This window comes from Phasianus colchicus, chromosome 1 (genome assembly GCF_987193195.1).
Source record: "Phasianus colchicus chromosome 1, bPhaCol1.hap1.1, whole genome shotgun sequence".
Taxonomy (NCBI): Eukaryota; Metazoa; Chordata; class Aves; order Galliformes; family Phasianidae; genus Phasianus; species Phasianus colchicus.
In genome coordinates this window covers 189,502,022-189,519,375 of record NC_143436.1, presented here as the reverse complement: position 1 = coordinate 189,519,375, position 17,354 = coordinate 189,502,022, and the positions used below count along the sequence as shown (strand labels likewise).

At 40.7% G+C, this 17,354-nt stretch overlaps 1 protein-coding gene across 1 annotated transcript; it reads right to left on the bottom strand.

Moving 5' to 3' along the window:
• Positions 1-309: 309 nt before the first annotated feature.
• CTSC (cathepsin C) lies at positions 310-16,392 on the bottom strand. Its single transcript, XM_031612409.2, has 7 exons — positions 16,006-16,392; positions 14,213-14,358; positions 7,397-7,563; positions 6,802-6,957; positions 5,584-5,699; positions 2,186-2,317; positions 310-1,445 (listed from the first exon to the last, which is right to left on the bottom strand). The coding sequence occupies exons 1-7, from the start codon at positions 16,166-16,168 to the stop codon at positions 943-945; spliced, it is 1,383 nt and encodes a 460-aa protein (XP_031468269.1). The 5' UTR covers positions 16,169-16,392; the 3' UTR covers positions 310-942.
• Positions 16,393-17,354: the final 962 nt, after the last annotated feature.

Below are 17,354 nucleotides of genomic sequence, written 5' to 3'. Positions count from 1 at the left end.
AAATGACACCATGTTACCCTGGAGACTGTTGTTAGCATGGTTCAATGTATTTTCTCCACTGAAAACTGAAGTAAAAAGGAGTTTTCCCACCTAATTTAAATGAGACATTTTGATCACTAATAGACACTTTGTCCACTTATAAAGTTCTCCATGTCCATGCCAACCTTACTTGACATAGCTGTAAGAATCTGGGCTTCACTTGGATGATTTTAATTCATCCCTCCTTTCACCTTCCTTCCCAGTCATTATACATTCTGCTAAAGCAAAATGTTCTTAACAAGTTCAAAAACTACTTCAAGTACAAACAACTATGGGAGTGGGATAATTTTTATTGAACTCTGAGATGATCAATTGCAAAGTACAGCAATAAAATCCAGAACTGGAGCATTTAGTAACAGGCCAAAATGAAGAATTGATTTTCATCATCATAAGAGTTTGACTTGCAGCTTTTGCAGGATACTTAAAGCTTTAAAATTTCCCTTTAATCAGCAGAATTGCCCATTCTCTCCCCGACACACACTTAAGTTCTCAACTGCAGTGACTTCATGATTTCTGAAAAGTAAGGCACTGCAGTGTCCTTTCAGAGTAGTTACAGATTATCACAGCACTTGCTGTGATGTTAAAGATTGTCCATGGCAAAAAAAAAAATGCAACTGGTGACAGGAAAATGTATATATCCCATGATTAATAATTACCACCACTGTTAACAAAATGCCAACTGCATTCTAGCGATCTACTGTTAGACTCCAGAGAGGAAGCCTACAGTACTCAGTGCAGAGTTTAAACTCCTCAACTAGCAAAACTCTTTACTCTGGTCTGAAAAATGTCATTAAAGCTCATTTGTTTAAGCTAGAGAATGGATTTTAACCATTCTCTAAAAACTGGTACATTCTCATAAATGAGAATTTCCTTCTCAAAGGCACTCGATGAAGACCTCTGCATTTATAGTTTTGGAATAGGAGTGGCAGCCACTGCAATGCTTTCAATTGCACATTCATCAGTGCCACGACGGATTCTGAAGTAACCATCTTCTCCCCATGAGGTGCCCCAACTGTTCTTGACAATCCAGAACTTTTCACCACTTTTTGGGTCTTTACCATAGCCTACCAGCAAGACAGCATGATTGGTCAGTTCAAAAGGGTTAAAGTTATCCTTCAGCCCAGTGTGATGGTAGATTCCTTCTTTATAAAACATGAAATCATTATAAACTTCAAAGGCAACAGCCATCGGCCCACTCAGAACAAGCTCAAGTTTCATCAGGGCTTCATTGCACGCTCCATAGAAACCACCAACATAGTGGTACTCAGAAGTGTAGTAGTGATAACAGCTGCGCTTGAACAAGCATGGAGAATCTTGAGCTGTGTAAGGGAAGCAGTCCTCTTCCACCACACCAAAGTCTTGGACATACTTCCCAGCAATGAGGTATGGAAAGCCACCATCACAACCTAAACAAGAAATATCTGGTTATTCCCTTGGAAAATTATTTGACATGGAAGATGTTCCCACTCAAATGTTGGAATACTTTCAGATTACAGTACTGAAGACAAGTTGCAGTGCCTCCAATTATTCTAATATTCCAGTTAGCTATAGCTTGCTTTCTGAATTACATGCAAGAAAATTCAGAGAACAGTGGGAACTGTATTGGGAGCATTCTAATACATGGACCACCTCCTCAACAATTTGCTCCTAACATCAAGAACAGCAGCTGATTATATGCTACAAAAAAAGCTGTTACAGCATGGGTACTCTCCTCTGAAAATTTAAAGTCTTAGTCATTGCTTTTGCTCATCTCCCCCTCCCCATATGTTCCTTTTCTCTCTGAATAGCTTTCAGGACATTTGGTTCTTTTCTTTCTAGGCATGCATTGCAACTTAAATATATTTTCAGCGCAACTCCTTAGACTGGCCAGGAGGATGGAGACTACTTAAAATCCAGTAACATCCTTAGTATGGAGTCCACCTACTCCTAGTCCAGTGCCACTCCCAATAGCAAAGTAGGCTCACAACTCCAGTATATTTTTAACTATCTTTCAGAAAAAGAAAGAAAAAAGTACTATAATGTGTAGTTTGCCAGATTATTCTGACAAAACAAAATCATGTGCAAGAGGAAGGTGTGTAAGTTTTGAATGTACTTCTGCAGTATCATCATTACTGGAAGTTAACTTCATGTGCACCAGTGTACTTACCCTGAGAATACTGGCTGCAAGATACAACCTGCTGGGGACTGAAGACTGGCTTCTGAGTGTTGTTTGTGAGAATACGTATTCTTGCTTCCAGCATGCCCATGGAGGCAAATGCATAACAGCTGCCACACGAGGCTAAGGAAAGGAATAAAAAACAAACAAAATACCACAAAACAACATGAGCAGTCAGTCATATAAACAAGGTGAGTCACCTGCATTCAGGTACCAGTATGATTATACTGCAATGACAAGAGTTAAACCCTAACAGACCAACATAGTGATTATAAGTTGAACACTGACAGATCAAGAACTTTAAACATACATTTATCTTTTAGGCTTGTAAGCAGTTTTGTTCAAAACAGCTTTAGCAACTGTTTTTGTTTTTTAAACAACACCAAGTTATTCCAGAATAAGAGACTATAGTCCACTCTTCAGGATTTTTCAGCAGTATCATTTAACATCCATGCTGTTCACCCTGAATGAATCTAGAGGGACCACATTATAGCAGAGAAGCCTCGCAACCTACAGCCTCAGGCTATAACCCTTTAAAGAGTGCTGATGGGCAGCGAAATATTTTAAGTGAATACTGACAAACCTTTCTAGACTATTTCAACCTATCAGTGTATTTTATGCTGTAATCTCTCTCCTGTTAAAATCTTCCACCTCTAGAACCACCCCCAAAAGAACTCATTTTGAAGAGTCTAGTGGTATAAACATTTGATACTGTATATTCATCCCAGTTCCCTTTATTTCCCTAAGGACATCTAATTGTACACTGGATTTTCCAAGGCACTTAAATTTCCCTTCTGTTGCTTGGCAAAGAGCTAAGTCTCCTACTTTTGGAACAAAATTTAGTAATGCTTCTAGTTTTAGGCCTCTTCACTCCCCAGGAAATTTTTGTAATGCACTGAAAACCTCTAGAAGTAGAATGACATGCAGCACAGGGAAGGACAATTACTTGGATGAGGTCCTATTTTATCTGATTGTCACCACGGTGCCCAATTTCCCTTTGTTTCCTGACAGTAGGGAAGTCAAGAATTGCAGAGCTATGAAAAGGAGGGAGGCTTAAGGAACAAAACAAAGTAGTTTTTCTTGAACTGTGTAGGTGTGTAAAAGCAGAGCTATAACAAAAGCAAGACTTGGTGAAATTGCACCTTCACTGAATTAGATGCATCTCTGAAGGGGTAAAATCAGACTGGAGAAGAATGTTTTTTGCCCAGCAGGGCTAGCTGAAGCAGTGAAAGGTGCCATTGTACAGTCACAGCATCCAAGATGGGCCATGCTACAGAGAACTTTGTTGTGTTTTTGACATATAATCAATGCAATCATTTCAATCTGAAATCTGCTGGGGTGGTTGTTACATAAAAAGTATTTTTAATATATATATATATATATATTTAACTCTGATCATAAGGGTATTTGTGCAGTTCTTTATGTGCAAAGCACACTAGCAGCAGGGAATCAACTTCACAGCTGCTTTTCCTGAGGCTTTCTAGAAATTCTCTCCTCCAGACACAATAAAAGTTTCAGCCAAATGAGATGCCACTTGCTCTATAGGAAAGGGCTGATAGATGTTAAGGAATAATAAGGAGGGGACACAGCATCTAGGAAATGATCAGCTGACCAGACTTCCTACTCATTGTTATTTGCAAAAGAAACCTTGCAGAAGTTGGTGGAAATCGGAATTGCATGGTAAGGCTAGCAAAATATTTAGGTTTCTCTCCTGTCCAGTAAATTGGATAACAAGCAATGGCAGGGCTGTCTTCAGGATGACCCACATCTTGGCTGAAAGATGCCATTACTGCTCTCTGCTGGTTCTAAGTATTACCATTGAAGACAGCTGTAATTGCATGAAGTCTGCCACGTCTCAAAGTATTATACAACGAACAAAAATTTCTCTTAATTCTTGTTCAGTTCACAAGCTTATTTTAAATCCTTAGATAAAAGCAGTGACTCCACAAGCATGTGACATCCGAGACACCACAGTCTTTTAATTCACACAATTCTCTCTGCATCTTCCAGACAACATGCTTCCTACTGCTTACAGCCTTCTCCATCATGTCATGTTCTAATTAGTCACCCAATAGCCATTTCAAATCAAGATCTTAGTGCCTCAGAAAAATCACACAATCTACAAACTTAATTGGTGGGTAGTTTTTTCTGTTGTTGGGTGTTTTTTTCGTTTGTTTGTTTGCTCTCTGAAAGCCTGAAGGCTAGAATTCTTATTTAATGGAACAGAGTGCATATTCCACAGACATTTAATATACTCAGCATGGTTTCTCAGATTACAGAAAAAAATGCAGGCACTTTTGTTACTGGAAGCAGCAGAACATTCTCATTTAGAGAAACCTTGAAGCAACACAAAGGGAAAAGAGTAAGCTTCAGGCTGAGCGTTCCTCAGTTTGGAAAGTTAAAAAAGCTCTTGGGACATTTGCAGTTCACATCAGGAGAAAGTACAGGACTGTATCATTTCCTGTTACCATCCTTCAGCAATGTAATGTGACAGCCTGTGATCTAGAACTCCCACAAGACTTTCTATGCTCTTTTCTACCAGGAATCTAGCAGGCAGAACTTGGCAGAACTAAATTGTAGATGTAAATCCAGTTATATAAGTAACCCTCTCCACCACACAAATGCATTCTGCTCTTCAAAGTTGCTGGTAATTAAATTATCCAGTTGCAGGTGGAAATTTGTTTTCTACTAGAACAGGGAAAGCATGCATTAACTGAATGCATATTTGGCTTTCAATATGTACCTATTTAATTGGGAAACAGAACAATTATCTCACATCACAATGCCTATGGAAGAGGACACAATCTATGTATATGAATACACCTATTTTGGTAGGTGTAAACTATTTGGTACACTGCATGTAATCTATCATATACATACCTTTCACAGCAAATGACATCTCATCTTGCAAGTAACTACTTAAGCAACTGCTGAAGTTCACAAACTGATAACATTTCAGGGCAGTACAGACAATTTTCATGAGTTTTTAATTAATGCTGCATGATAATGTTGCATGATAATTTGCCATCAGCAGGAATTAGGAAAAGAATTAAGTGCACATCAGTTCTGTCAGCACGCAGAAAACCATGTCTGAGACTATTCGCACAAAGCTTGGCAGCTGTTTTTATGCAGGGCACTGTGGTTGTTGCCTTTTACTTCAGCAAAAGACACTGCTAAGATAACAGCACCACTGTAACTACAACATTCTATTTTGGCAGTGCTGTCAGCCAGGATTCCACAAAGTTTCCAAAGGTTAGTCATAGTAAAGATGCAATCTATCAACTGCAAGACACTATGCAAGTAAGACAAAACCTTGTTAACAGCAAACTACAGAGTATATCAAAGGAGATTTAGTGTATTTCAAATATATATATATTTACTTATTTTACCTTGATTCCTAACAGGGCTGACATAATTGACACCATTCACATTTCTCCAGTCCCAGGATTCTGGTAAGTTTGAAACTTTTTTGAGTAACTCAGGTGTTAGAGGAGCAGGCTTTGGCCTAAAGAGAAGAAAACACTTAAGTAACATATAATGCTAAGTAAGGTAACAACACATAACACTCAGTTGTCACCTTCCATCCTTTTCCTCGTAGTTTCACACTAAACAATTTAAAATAGCCTCCATCTATGCTGAGTAAGTGTCAATCTCAAAAGATTAGTTTCAACATGATGCAAGACCTACTCAGATCCCTCCTAAAGGAGCTGTATTATGAAGTATCTACAAGCATATTAGTTAAAGTATTTGTCCTAACCAGAGGTGCAAACTCTCAGCAACTGTAGAAATACTCCCATCCAAATGAATTTTTACATTTTATGACATTCTTCAAAAAACAAAACAAAACCAAACCATACAATTGCCACAGCATGGAAAGGACCAGTAGCACTCCACTCACAGCAGTATCAGAATAGAAAATGGAGGAATTAAAAGGAGAAGCAGCCATCAAGAAAAGAAACTATCGGAAAAATTCCAGTTTTCACATTAATGATGTAATGGAGGACCATATATTCATTCTTATTGCCAATCTGTCATGTGACCTGCAAGACCCTAAATATACTCTCTGGGTGACTTCACTGAAACTGAGAAATCACTCCACTCCAATTATGGAAGACACTGGCCGCAGGCAAGAAAGGTTGCCATAGTAACCAAGGACTTCCCCTAGAAAATCTTCATCCATGTTTAATAAGGTAATGCACTTCCCATCTTTTTAATTGCAGTGATGAACTAGCAGAATCAGGAAGACAGCCATGCAGAGGCTGACAGAAATGGCAAGCAAGCAGCTGATGGTTGCAATGTCACACATCTGTCTATCCAAGACTATTCCTTCTTCTCTGCATGTAGGAGCTCACCAGAAAGTTACTGGGCAAGGTAAGATTAAAGGGGAGGTCACTCCATTTGTCTCAGCTCCTTGAGAAAGCACGTTATGAATTGTTATTCAAATGGACAAGAAAGTTGGCACCCCGTGAAAGTGAACTAGAGGGCTTGAAACACTAAATATCTAAATTTTTATCCAAAACCCAGATAGGAAGAGTGAGCATAAAGATGAACATATTCTTTGCAGCAGTGGGTATAGCTGTTGATGGCAAACCAAAAGGCTGTAGTACCGTGAAGTCCTGGAATAGAGACCCCCAGCTCTTCTTGTTAGTTCTTCCAGAGAAAAATTCTCATACTCCTCATATCTTGTTGCTCTCCAGGACTTCTGGTAAGTATTGATAGCATTTACAAAGTCAAAGTTGTGCACAAAGCGTCTGCTAGAAAGCCTGCAATCAAGAAACAAAACAGTATAATGAAAAAAAGGACTGGGATTGAAATATTTAATTTGGTAAATGTTTTCTTTGTGGAGAAGGCTGTCGTTCTTGAAGAGCCTCTTACCAGGCAGAAATGAGGAGTTACACAATTATATGATCAAGACAAGGCTTCTGAGATTTCTAGCAAGTTACGGGCTGTCTCATACAATCATCTCAATCAGCTCAGTTCTAAAACTGGGCTTAAACAGAAAACGCAGGAAGACAGGCTGAAGGAGCATGTGTGATGTGACTGGCACAACCCTTCTGTCTTTGTACACTCAAGATTTATTTGAACATTATCACTGGCATTAACTTTATCTCCTGTCACAAAATTGAACCATGCTGAATGAACCTGCTGAAACCTGAAGCACAATTGACAAATGTTTCACTTAGCAAAATATTTGTTGCTTACCCTCCTCCAAGTTTCCAGAGAGGTAGTTGGTTTACGTGAACATCTGAGGCAGATGAAGAAACCTTCTGTCCAGTGAAGCAAGCCCAATTGTGGCCAAGTACATCATGCACCCATCCTGGCAGAGTCTCATTACAGTAGCTGGTTACATTCTGGCCTTCTTTTTTATACTGTGAAGAGATTACACTTGTACTGAATACACAAATTTATTAGCATAGCAATAGTCCCTACCCACCCAGTGCTTCTTCTGTTTCAGACAAAGTGGCCAAACATTCTAGATCAACACACTTTGTTTAATCTCATAAGAAAGCATAAAGTAAACACTAAGCAGATTAATGAAAGCAATCCTCATCAACTTGATGAAGGACAGCTGGGCTGTGACTTACACTTACAGCAATAAACCATGTATTAGTACTGGTATTAACTAACGATGTAATTCTTTGGGTTGAACAGTTACTTCCTAGCTAAAGTGTAAAAGGCATCTTAATATTTAGCCTTCTTTCCAAGGCCTTTGTGGATTACTGCACCGCATATGCAACCACTGAAAAGTAATCCCAGACCGTTGCAAACATTAAAAGAAGTCAAGACTGCAGCAGCATGAAAAATCAAATACAGGGAGGATGGCATGTTTCTAATGTAGTAACATCTCAGGGAAAACTGTATTAAAGCATTTCTCTTCCAGAAGTCAGAGCAGTAGGTGGAACGTCTTGCAACTGCTCGAAGTCTGAGCTGTGGTGAAAGAGCATGAAGAATTAGTTTCACCTCAGCTATCAAGATGAGATTAAAAAGGAAAAAAAAAGGATGATTCATTGAAGGCAGCTCATTAGAAATTTGGGACTGGGTGAGGAAAGTGTTACTAAACGCTCAAGCACCAATTCCTAACAGATTCAGAGAAATTTTCTGCATAACATGGTTTACAACAAACACTGTAAGCTCTCATGAAAAATTCCTGTTAGCAATTCTGTGACAGTAGAATGTCTGTGGGGGGAGAAAAGTTTTTATATTCATCTTCTAAGGTGCAAGTTTTGTATTAAGTTACACAGGAGACTGAAAATTTGTACTACAAAAGCTTTAGCTTGACTCTTCCAACAGATTATTTCAATAGAATGCAAGTTCCCTAATGCAAGAACAGGTCATTAAGTCCCATCCAACAGTTGCAATGTACAACTGCATATGGATTTTGTAACTGTGTTTCAACAGAATGGTGCTCATAGGCTCTTCACTGAAAAAAGCAGTGACTTGCAGTAAGGCCTCTAAACAGATTTAAACCAGACTAAGCACAACCACCCTGTATGAGTACTGCTCTTGCTGGTAAAAACAGCATGTTTCAATTCTGCAAGTTTTTAATTTCCCTAACAGGTAAGAATGAAAGGATAGAGACCTTACTGGACAACAGCACTGCAGCACATTCCTTTTTACAGCTCCTGCTGCCAATGTTCAGCCCATAAGCCTACTCAAATTCTAGCAGGAGGATTGCCACCTACATGATGACGAAATGAGAATTTGCCCCCCATTTCTTATAAAATTTACAAGCACGCCTATGGGCTATAACATCAGGAGTAATACTTCCAATTGGAACAGGACAGCAGACACCTTACTGTGCAAATAAACAAAAATTGAGACTATCAGAACAAAGTGCTATGTTGCTAACTGATATAAAATGCAAGCAGATATAAACTACATCTGCATTTCCTTGGCTCCAAAGAACATTCTGCAGTTTAGAGACACATACATTCACATTTACACTCTGGGAAAACAACAGAAGCATCTTACTAGCAAGCTAGTCCAGCTAATGACATTCGAAATAAACTTTCAGTTGATTTGCAGAATTAATAGCACTAGCAACTCTACCATTTAGGTTTCAGCAGAGTAAAAACACTCAGACTTTTTTGCAACATCCTGAAATTTAAACCTTAATTACTGCCACTTGTCTAGGTTGGTTATTTCAGCAATTGTTGGGAAACGGGAGAAAAGCCTGCAAGAGGGAAATGTCACCAAGTGAGCCTGGAAGAGTTTAGTATATATAGTCTGAAAAAGCTTACCTTGTATAGTGAAATACTTATAATCTATTTTTTTTCCAGCTGAAATAATGCTAACACTTTAATATGAAAAAAACAAACCTCTCACTTTTGTTGTTGTTCGGGGGCTTTTTTTTTTTCCTGCTAGAATACAACTCAAAAGTTTGAAGTAATATCACTTTCTCTAAGGGACAAACCGTACAATTCTTAGGAGACTGTCTCTCTCCAATGTACTAGCCTTAACAATAAGGAAATACTACACGAGACATGAAATAATCATAACAGGAAGTTCTAATTTTCCTTTCAGCTCATTTAGCTACTGTAATCACTTAAAACAAAAGACACTTGAAAGTCCTGTAAGGATTCTGGAGGCGTTCAGAAGACACATCATCCAGCAAAAGAAGATCATAGAATCACTCAGGTTGGAAAAGACCTTAAAGACCATCGACTCCAACCATGACCTAACTGTATTACCCTAATAACCCTCTGCCAAATCATGTCCCTTAGCAAGATGCTAAAGCTTTTGTCAGGAGTCAGTACAGCTACCCCACATCCAAGTTCAGTATAGTAATCTCATCCAAACCACTCCTGTGTAGTAAGTTCTTTGTCCACAGACCCTAGGTAGAACAACAAATAACCTGTAAAGTCAGTGAGATCTTAGAATAACTTGGAAGGACTCAGTAAGTCATTGGAACAAGACTACTAAAAGAATCCTAAATGAAACATGCATTTTCAATGAACAAGCTGCATCTATATTCACTTAGTAAAGTAGCACAGCTAGAGACAAAACCTCATCATTCTTTTTAGTAATTAGAAGTTTATTTTTGCTTAATGTTGAAGAATTACACTGGAAGTTCAGCTAGCATCAACTGAGCCCCTGTGCCTGGAACATATATTGGCTGAAATACAGCTATTCATTTGTATGAAATACAGCTGTTTGGCTCCGCTAAAACAAAGTGCTAAAACATCATAGATCAATCAGGATAGTTTATCAGTTCTGTCATGGTAATGGGGTTTTAGCCAAGTAACTTAACTGCAGTGAAACAGAAGTTCATGAGCAGATCTTAAACGATGAATGCTTTCCTGAGAAGCACAAACTCTCAGCCATGACAGAAGAAATGCAAGACTATCTGGTATGGCTACTCTTTCAGAAGTCTGAGGATCAAATGAGACCAACTTTAGAGCATTTTTTAATGTAATAAATGTAACTACATCAGTATTTGAAAGAGAAAAATTGCCTAATTCACTGAGATGCTAAGATAAACAATTTAACTCTTCCAAAATGTCTCATCAGCATGAAATCTTTCTTTTGGAAATCACCATCACAATTGCTCCATGAAAAAGCAAAGAACATCAATCCAAAATCATTTGGTAAATCCAGAACAGCGTGTAAATTGTGAAGTTATTTCAGGGAAAAATGAGAAACTTTATGAAGTAGTAAAAACAATAGGCAATTACAGAACCAATGTTTTAATACAGAGTATCGTCTTGCAAGAGTGTCAGTAAGCACAATATTTCTTCCTTTCCATGAATTCCAAAGGTACTTTGCCTATTATCATTTACCACATCCTAAACAGCAGTCAAAGCTAAGCAATCTTGTCAGAGGTAGCCTTCCACCATTTCCTTTTGCTCCATTTCCAGGCAGTCCTTTCCCATCAGCATTCTACTTCAGCCCATTTTACCAGATTATGACCAACTCTAAGCAAATGAATTCCGCTATGATTAAATAACTTTCAGGTGCAAATGGTATGAGTATTTTAAACAATAAGCAGCCATTCCCCAAACAAACTCTCAAGTGTGCATCATACTGAGTATATTATTTTCCCCTAGAAGCTTACAGTAGATGGATGCAAACTGCAGTTGATAGAAACACATTTTCAGTTTTTATCAAGACTAAATATATTTTATTTCTATTTCATAATTATTGGAATAATTAATGGTTTAAAGTAGACAGATGTCACAAAAGTTGAAGTTCTTCCTTACAAACAGCCTGACCAAGTTCCCACAGACAATTGTGAAATAGTAGTTTCATGATGGACAGTATTACAACTTCTTGCCCAACAAAGTCAATGAGTTGTTTGCAAAAAAAAAAAAAAAAAATTATTTGCTAAGCTCTGTGATATTTCCTCATGCTTTTCAATGATCTGTGGTTTCTTTTACAGCAATAACATGAATAAAACATTATACAGAAGGTAACCAACTTGGATTCTTATTCTAATTTTTAAGGAAATAAGCCTTTAATTTAAGCACATCTTTCTGATGGAATCCTTACTACTACACAATGGTCCAAACTAGCTCGCTATGTCTGAATAGCAACTGCAGAACTATTAATGAGTCCATTTATTTACAAATGGATTTCATGGTCATGAAATACAAGCTATTGTGCCTTGCTACTGCTCAGGCACATTTGACTCACTCTGTTTTTGAGCAGCATGTTGAATCAGATGACCTCCTCAAGTTCCCTATAAGCAAGTTTTTTCAATGATATTTTTATCATACAATATCCTGAGCTGGAAGGGACCCACAAAGGCCAACTTCTGGCTCCTACGTGGTGTCCTGAGACGGATCATATCAAGGAATATTGTTCAAACATCTACTGAACAATGAGAGACTTGGGACCACAATCACTCTTCTGATAAGCCTGTTCCAAGACTCAACCTCCACCTCTAATATCCAGCCTGATCATTGCCTGACACAGCTTCATGCCATGCCCTACAGCATTCTATCACTGGCCACCAGAGGAAAAAAAAAAATCAGCTCTACTCGGCTTCCTCTCATAAGGAACTCACAGACAGCAATGAGGTCACCTATAGTTTGTTGTAAGCTCAACAAACCAGTTAGCCACTCCTAAGTCATGATTTCTAGCATTTTCAGGACCTTTGGTCCTGCTCTCCTTTGGGCACATTCTAGTATTTTTGGTACAATGTTTAACAATACTCCCGTGTATCAAAGAACTTACGTTTCCATAAGCAGAGAGAAAAATATCAGACCAGTACTTAGCGGTCACTTGATGTGGTTCTCATCTTCCAGAAAGATATTTCACAACTGAGAGCCTTCACAGACTTAAGGCTGCCTTCAAGTTGGTGCCACACAGCTCTTTATTCTGGAGCAGGTTGTTGTTTCTGTGATTAAGTTCCTCAGAACTATTTTGATACTACCTCTGCATTCCAGCAAAAAGTATCAGCCTAATGATTCCCAGCCTGTTAGCTCAAATGTCCTTCCCCTATGATGTCCTTGGTGTACTTATCCATGTCTGCTGAATTCCACCTGCTAGAGATGACACAGAGCCCTAGTTTGGGTACAATACTACAACATGCAGCAGTCCACTATCCTCACAGAAGCAGCAATTCCTAATTTATGAGTTGGGCACTTGCACCTAGTGAATCTTGCAGCAACATCCCCACCTGAGATGTTTCAGAGGCCATTTTGCCCTCTTCTACTCTTCACAGTCAGCAGTTTTTACTGCATCGCTACCAAACCTATGAGGCATATGCATTGTGGTAATTTAGTGTCCCTGTTCTGAGACTACGAGAGCATCTCAATAAGCTATTTTTCCTCAAACTTTGCTCTTGCTCACGTATAAAATTCTGATTTATGCAGAAGCATTCCTACCATAAAGTTCCTTAAAAAACACAAACAATATCACCATTAATCTTTTAAAACCTACACTGTCCTTTCCTTTTAACTTAAGTGGACTCCTGTAGCCATGGAGGATGTTACAGCTCAGCCAGAGCCTCATGTATCATTTCAGATAGGGCTAGAGTCCTCCTGGAAGATAAGATCGCCCACTTTTCTTAACAGGTAACACCGGCTTCAAAATAGCTGCTCCCAGGAAGTTGATTTGAAACAGAAGTCATTTCGTTATCATCCTTACTGGCAGCCCATGCTCAGAGGTTCTAGGATGCTAGGACAAGGCCTGAGTGTTTATTATTGACTCATCTAAAACCAAACAAGACCACAACTTATGAAGTGAAGAAGAAATGCATTCACCCTTCCTGCTGAGGACTGCACTCAGTGTCTGAGCAGTCCTGCTGCACAGAACCTCCATCTCCCAAATAGATATGTCATCCCACAGACTGTTTCAAGCCACCCTTCAGATTCGTAATGCCGCTCATCAGCTAAGCAACAGAGTGCCTCACAGCAACTGGGTCTTCTGCCTGTCCTTACTGACAGTACTGTTTTCAACTTGATCTGAAGTCATTAAGAGGGACTGGAGAACTAAAAAAAAAAAACCCAAACAGAAAAAAAAAACTAAAGAAAACAACCCAAGGAATAGGAAGGTTCCTTACACATTTAAGACTTGCTCTCGTACTAAAGCTCTTAGTAATCCTTCAGCTGGGAGAATAGATGACCTTTCTAAAGTGAACAGGGCATATTTCATGCATCTGAGGAGATCTTTAAGGAAAAATAAAAGCAATTATGTCTGATATTTCACTTGAGTGCAAAATGTCAGAAGGAAAACTGAAACAACTCTTTTTTCTAAGCCACTGGGAGAGTCAGTTTCAAGAAGGTTTTTAACAACTGCTGTAAGCATACCCAGAAGCAAAAGGAACAGCACTGTTAAGAGATTTTTCAAGTAATGCTCCTTCTGCTCTCCTCTCCCTACCCAGCAAATAACAACCATTTTTTGTTTTGTTTTTAATGCAAGAACACAGCCATTTGCCTGATTATCCAGACAAAAGTTAGGGGTGAAGAAAACCAAGCGCTCTGTTCCTCTACTATGGCACTCAGCAAATGAGGAGAAGCTCAAGTACAGGCCTTTACAGAAACACTCAGTGATGCAGAACACAAGTTAACTCACCTTAAAAAATGCAAACCACTTGTAATTGTTTAGCACAACTTCAAAGCCTTGATTGTAAATCAAAGTGAAGAAACCAAAATTGCCCAGGCTATCCTGGGCCACGTCTAATTTCTGAAGATTCACAAGCACTGTTTTTTCCACAGGTCCTGCAAAAACAATTGTAAAGATGACACTGAAGTTTAAAAATGAGTAGAAAGCATATCATTTATTTTACTACAAAAAATGCTAAACAACACTTAATGAATAAAGCCTCCTGCAAAAAAGACATCAAATAAATACAGCACAGGGACCTTACTTACCTAACAGTGCACCTACATGCTCATTTTTCCAACATTAGACAATATTAGCACATTTAATTAGCTACAACAACAGTACCAAAATCTGTTGCAGGAAAACATCAGCTTATTTAATCACAACTTGTTACACAACTCAGACACTGTTTTTAGAGACAAATCTTCCCCTTAAGCATCTAATTTCAGATGATGGCCACCACACCATCTCATAATAATTACAGGATCGTGAAGGTCAGAAAAGACCACTAAGATCACCTAGTGCAACCTCAACCCATCCCCACCATGCCCACTAACACATCCCTCAATGCCACATCTCCACATTTCTTGAATGCTTCCAGGGACAGTGACTCCACCACCACCCTGGGCAGCCTATGCCAATGCCTCACCAATCTTTCTGACAATAATTTTGTCTTAATACCTAACCTGAACCTCCTTGGCAAAACTTAAGGCCTTTATCTCTCATCCTATCACTGTTACCTAGGAGAAGAGGCCTACCCTCACCTTGTCACAGTCTCCTTTTAGGGAGCTGTAGAGATGAAAATCTCCCCTGACTAATAAGATTTCCTCTTCTCCACACTAAACAATCCCAATTCCCTCAGGCGTTCCTCTTAAGATTTGTGCTCCAGACCCCTCACAGTTTCATTGCTCTTCTCTGGACACACTGCAGGGCCTTAATGCCTTTCTTGTAGTGAGGGGCCCAAAAATAAACACAGCACTCAAGGTGTAGCCTCACTAGTGCCAAGTACAAGGGGTTGATAGTATCCCTGCTCTTGCTGGCTGCACTATTTCTGACACAAGCCAGGATGCCAACAGCCTTCTTGGTCACAATGCTGGTGTCCACAAACACCCCCAATGCTCTGAACCCCACCAGCACCAACTTCACCTCCCATGCTCCTACCTGCCACCTGCCTGGTCTTATCAAACACAGACAGCTTAGATGCTATGTATTAACTACTCCCCAAATAACAGTCAAACAATAAGTAATAACTTGTAATAGCAAGCTATTATCTCTCCCTCCAGAGAAATGCTCTTTTTGCCTCCTGAGGTTACCAGGCAAGCTCTCAGCCAGATATAACCCCAGAGAGCAACATCACATTTCATTGCTGCTTGAGGCTGAGCTCAGGAGGGCAAGTGAAACCGTGAAGAAGGAAGAAGTGAGGCAGCACGAGGCACTGGTTCTATTAAGAGACCTAGCAGAATCGAAAATACACTAAGAAGAAGAGAAAGGAACTGAAGGGCAGTAACAGGGCTGCCCGCTACGGCCACTCAGAGAGCCGTGTCTCACACAGAGAGCCAACAGGCCGGCTGTTAAACAAACACGGCACACAGCCTCGTCTCCTGCCCACCGGTTTCAGCTTCCCAGCACCGAACAGCAGAACCCTACCCCTCTCCCCTTCTCCCCCTCCCCCCCCGGCTTCTCCCTACAGCTCAGGGGGTCCCTCGCACCACCCCGAGGCCGGACCACCTGGGGAAAGGGAGCAGGACGGGATCGGCTCTCACCCGCCTGCGAGCAGTTGCCGTGGCGGCCGCCAGCCCGCCAGACGCGGAGCTCCCATGCGCCCAGCAGGTCGGCGTAGGAGCAGTTGGCCGGCGTGTCGGCCCGAAGCCCCGCGGGCAGCACCGCCAGCACCGCCAGCACAGCCCGCAGCACGCAAGCCGCCATGACGCCGGGCCGCCCCCCCCACCGCTGCCGCCGTTGAAATAAGCCCTGCGGCCTCGCCGCTTCCACGCCCCTGGCTTAAGTCTGGGCCCGCCCCGGAGCGGTGGCGCTGCGCCGGGAGAGGGCTGGGTCTGTGCGCCTGCCCCGTGGGCCGCGCTGGGTCGGTTCGGCCGGCCCTGCGAAGTGTTTTCTCCTCATCTGAAAGCATCTCCCGCCCTAAAAGGCGGCCTTCTCTCTAAAGGGAGTTCTCCTTCACAAAAAGCGTCCTACCTAAAGGACAGCCTACCCTGCAAAGTGCACCTCCCTCACCAAAGGACGTCACCCCACAAGATACTATATGATCATATATAGGTTGGAAAAGACCACTGAGAACATCATATTCAACTACCAGCCCACCCCCACCATGCCCACTAACCCATGTCCCTCAGTGCCACATCTCCACAGTTCTTGAACACTTCCACGTTCTACTATCCAACCCGAGCCTCCTCACAACACCTGAAGTCCTATCATTCTCTTCAGAAAGCAGTCCCCCTACCCAAAAGGGCAGCCAATCTCAGGGTGGATATTAGGAAAGAAATATTCCCAGAAAGAGTGGTGAGGCACTGGCACAGGCTGCTCAGGGAGGTGGTGCAGTCACCGTCCCTGAAGGCATTCAAGAAATGTGGAGATGTGGCACTGAGGGACGTGGTTATTGGGCATGGTGGGGATGGGTTGAGGTTGCACTAGTGATCTTAGAGATCTTTTCCAACCTTAATGGTTGGAAATTGGTTGGAATTGGTTGGAATTCTATGAATTCCCCAAAGTGCCTGCTGTTCCCCAACATCCATCTAGCTCCCCAGGCAGTATCCTTCCTCCAAAGGGCATCCTCCTCTGTAAAGGGCAGTGTTGTTTCCCAAGCCCCTGCCTCAAAACCCAAGCCAAGGAGCTTCTTCATATTTTTTAATGTAGAAGTATATTACATAAAATATATAAAATTGTCACTGAAAACAGACAGAAGTGGCTTAAATTCAACCTGGCCCATTGGGTTCACCCTGATTCTGCTCTTCAGCTGCAGTTTATTTTTCCTTTTTTCGACAAGATAAAAACTCAGTGTGCTTTGTCTCTGCTAGTAATTCAGAGTTAATTATTTCCATGGAGAAACCCCTCCCCTGCTCACAAGAATGGACATACCTCTGGTTTTGACAGTGAA

Bases quoted from the DNA above. Each gene is read 5' to 3' on its own strand.
- CTSC (XM_031612409.2), bottom strand. From the start codon at position 16,168: ATGGCGGCTTGCGTGCTGCGGGCTGTGCTGGCGGTGCTGGCGGTGCTG. The intron at 14,359-16,005 runs GTGAGAGCCGAT...TTGTTTTTGCAG, and splicing joins CGGCAACTGCTCGCAGGCGG to GACCTGTGGAAAAAACAGTG. The intron at 5,700-6,801 runs GTACTACAGCCT...TCTTCTCTTTAG, and splicing joins CTCTATTCCAGGACTTCACG to GCCAAAGCCTGCTCCTCTAA.